Source organism: Cyprinodon tularosa, unplaced genomic scaffold (assembly GCF_016077235.1).
Source record: "Cyprinodon tularosa strain WSP-4 unplaced genomic scaffold, ASM1607723v1 ctg107, whole genome shotgun sequence".
NCBI lineage: Eukaryota > Metazoa > Chordata > Actinopteri > Cyprinodontiformes > Cyprinodontidae > Cyprinodon > Cyprinodon tularosa.
In genome coordinates, this window is record NW_024037860.1 from 1,507,022 (window position 1) to 1,508,931 (window position 1,910).

At 37.0% G+C, this 1,910-nt stretch overlaps 1 protein-coding gene across 1 annotated transcript; it reads right to left on the reverse strand.

Annotated features, from left to right (window-relative positions):
* Positions 1 to 399: 399 nt before the first annotated feature.
* On the reverse strand, positions 400 to 1,070 carry LOC119785917 (hepcidin-like). Its single transcript, XM_038288866.1, has 3 exons — positions 908 to 1,070; positions 753 to 830; positions 400 to 660 (listed from the first exon to the last, which is right to left on the reverse strand). The coding sequence occupies exons 1-3, from the start codon at positions 992 to 994 to the stop codon at positions 556 to 558; spliced, it is 270 nt and encodes an 89-aa protein (XP_038144794.1). The 5' UTR covers positions 995 to 1,070; the 3' UTR covers positions 400 to 555.
* Positions 1,071 to 1,910: the final 840 nt, after the last annotated feature.

The window sequence follows — 1,910 nt, forward strand, 5'->3', positions numbered from 1 at the left end:
GTGTGGCTTTTAGCAGCATCTTCAACTTTTCCTGAACTGTTTAACACTCTAAGGTTTTCAGCATGAAAGAGTCTAAACAAAATCACTTAATGGGAGAATTTTTTTTTTCTAAATGACCTTAATGTTGACCTATATATGATTCATTAGTTTTCTCATTGTTTGCTATCTGTATATCTTAAGATGTTTCCAATGAGATGCTGCAGATATTCTATATGTCTGTTCTGGAGATTGTGAACTCGTCTGCAATCACCTACTGGAGAAGCAGCACCATAGCAATTGCTTAAATAAGCTTAAATGCTTAAAGAAGCTCAACAAGCTGATAAAGAAGGCCGACTCTGTTTGAGGAATTCCTCTGAAATCTCTCTAGATGATTTCACAAAGAAGATGCACACATTTGCTTGTAAGAATTACTTTTATTGTGAAAAATTGTGTTGGACAGTATTACAAACTCCAATCAAAATAAGTATTTTTATTCAAATGATATAGCAGAACTACTTTATCTGTGAAATAAATACATCTCTGTAGTGTTTGTTTGCAGGCTGGTGCCAGGACTCCTCAGAATTTGCAGCAGGTTCCACAACCGATCATGTTTGGACAGCAGCCACAGCAGAAACGGCAGCGACGACGGCGGCGGCGCATCTGGACCGAGTCATACTGCGCCTGTGTGTGAAAAGAGTAATAGCTTTTTGTTAATAATCCTATTTTGACTCTGAAGTTATTTTCAAAGCAGTGGACTAAAAATCTTAACGTGCATTCCAGGATTCTTCTGGCATGTCGTGGTCTGCAGTGAGTGTTCCATCATCAGTCAGCACCTCCGTGAGTTCAGGAGCCTGAAAAGTTTTGAAAGTAATTTTTTCATTTTGTAAAGATATAGATAATAAATAGCAGCTTAAAGGGGACCTCTTACCTCAGTCGCAGTGACAGCTGAATTCTGCTGGATACAGATAAAAGTGAACACGAGGGCCACAGCGATGGCAACGGTGAACGTCTTCATGTTAGGAGAGCTGGACAGGTTGAAACAATTCAATCACAGATTTGCTCTGATCTGGTCAGTTTGATGACTGAATGTCTGAGATGTTCTGTATTTATACCCACTTAAGCAGCTTTTGCATAATTACTGACACTATGATATGAAGCAACTTTGTGTTTTCCCACTATGTGATGACAGGAATAGTGAATGATTTTTGGATGTTAGCTGTTCTTTGACATTTCATTTCTTTAACATATGTAACATTAAAATATAATTTCCAGGAAGTGTTATTTTTGTCAAGGGGGCAGAAAAATTTATGTATTCAATGTTATCCAGAAGTTTTTGCCCCAAACATTTCCTTGTTGTGTTGGATGATCAGTGTGTGAATGAGAAATTCCAAAAAGGAGAGAAGAGCAAACAGTTTGTTTTCTTTAACATACAGCTTGCATTACGTAGATGTTTTAGTTTTACTGTTTAGGACTAGAGTGAGCATCTTATTCAGAAAACTGTTAAACAACAGCATGTCTTCAATCAAACACCTCAATTTCCAGTGAAAGACAGACCACTACTGTCAGCAGCTATCTATGTCTACAAGAACTGGTTGAATTTCCCTATATATATATATATATATATATATATATATATATATATATATAGCATATATTAATTATATACAAACAGCAACCATTCTTTACTTGCTTTGTGAGTCAACATTCATGGTTGCTAGGCGACAGAGGTTAAGCTGAGCGAAGGGCAGCTGGGGAAAGCCGACCTGTTCGATTTTATACACATAACCATGCAACCACACTCACATCTAAGGACAATTTAGATAAGCCAATTAACCTAACATTCATATTTTTGGACTGTGGGAGGAAGCCGGAGTACTTGAAGATTAATAAATAATAATCCTTCTTAATGTTTGCTTGTGGTGTCCATTAGG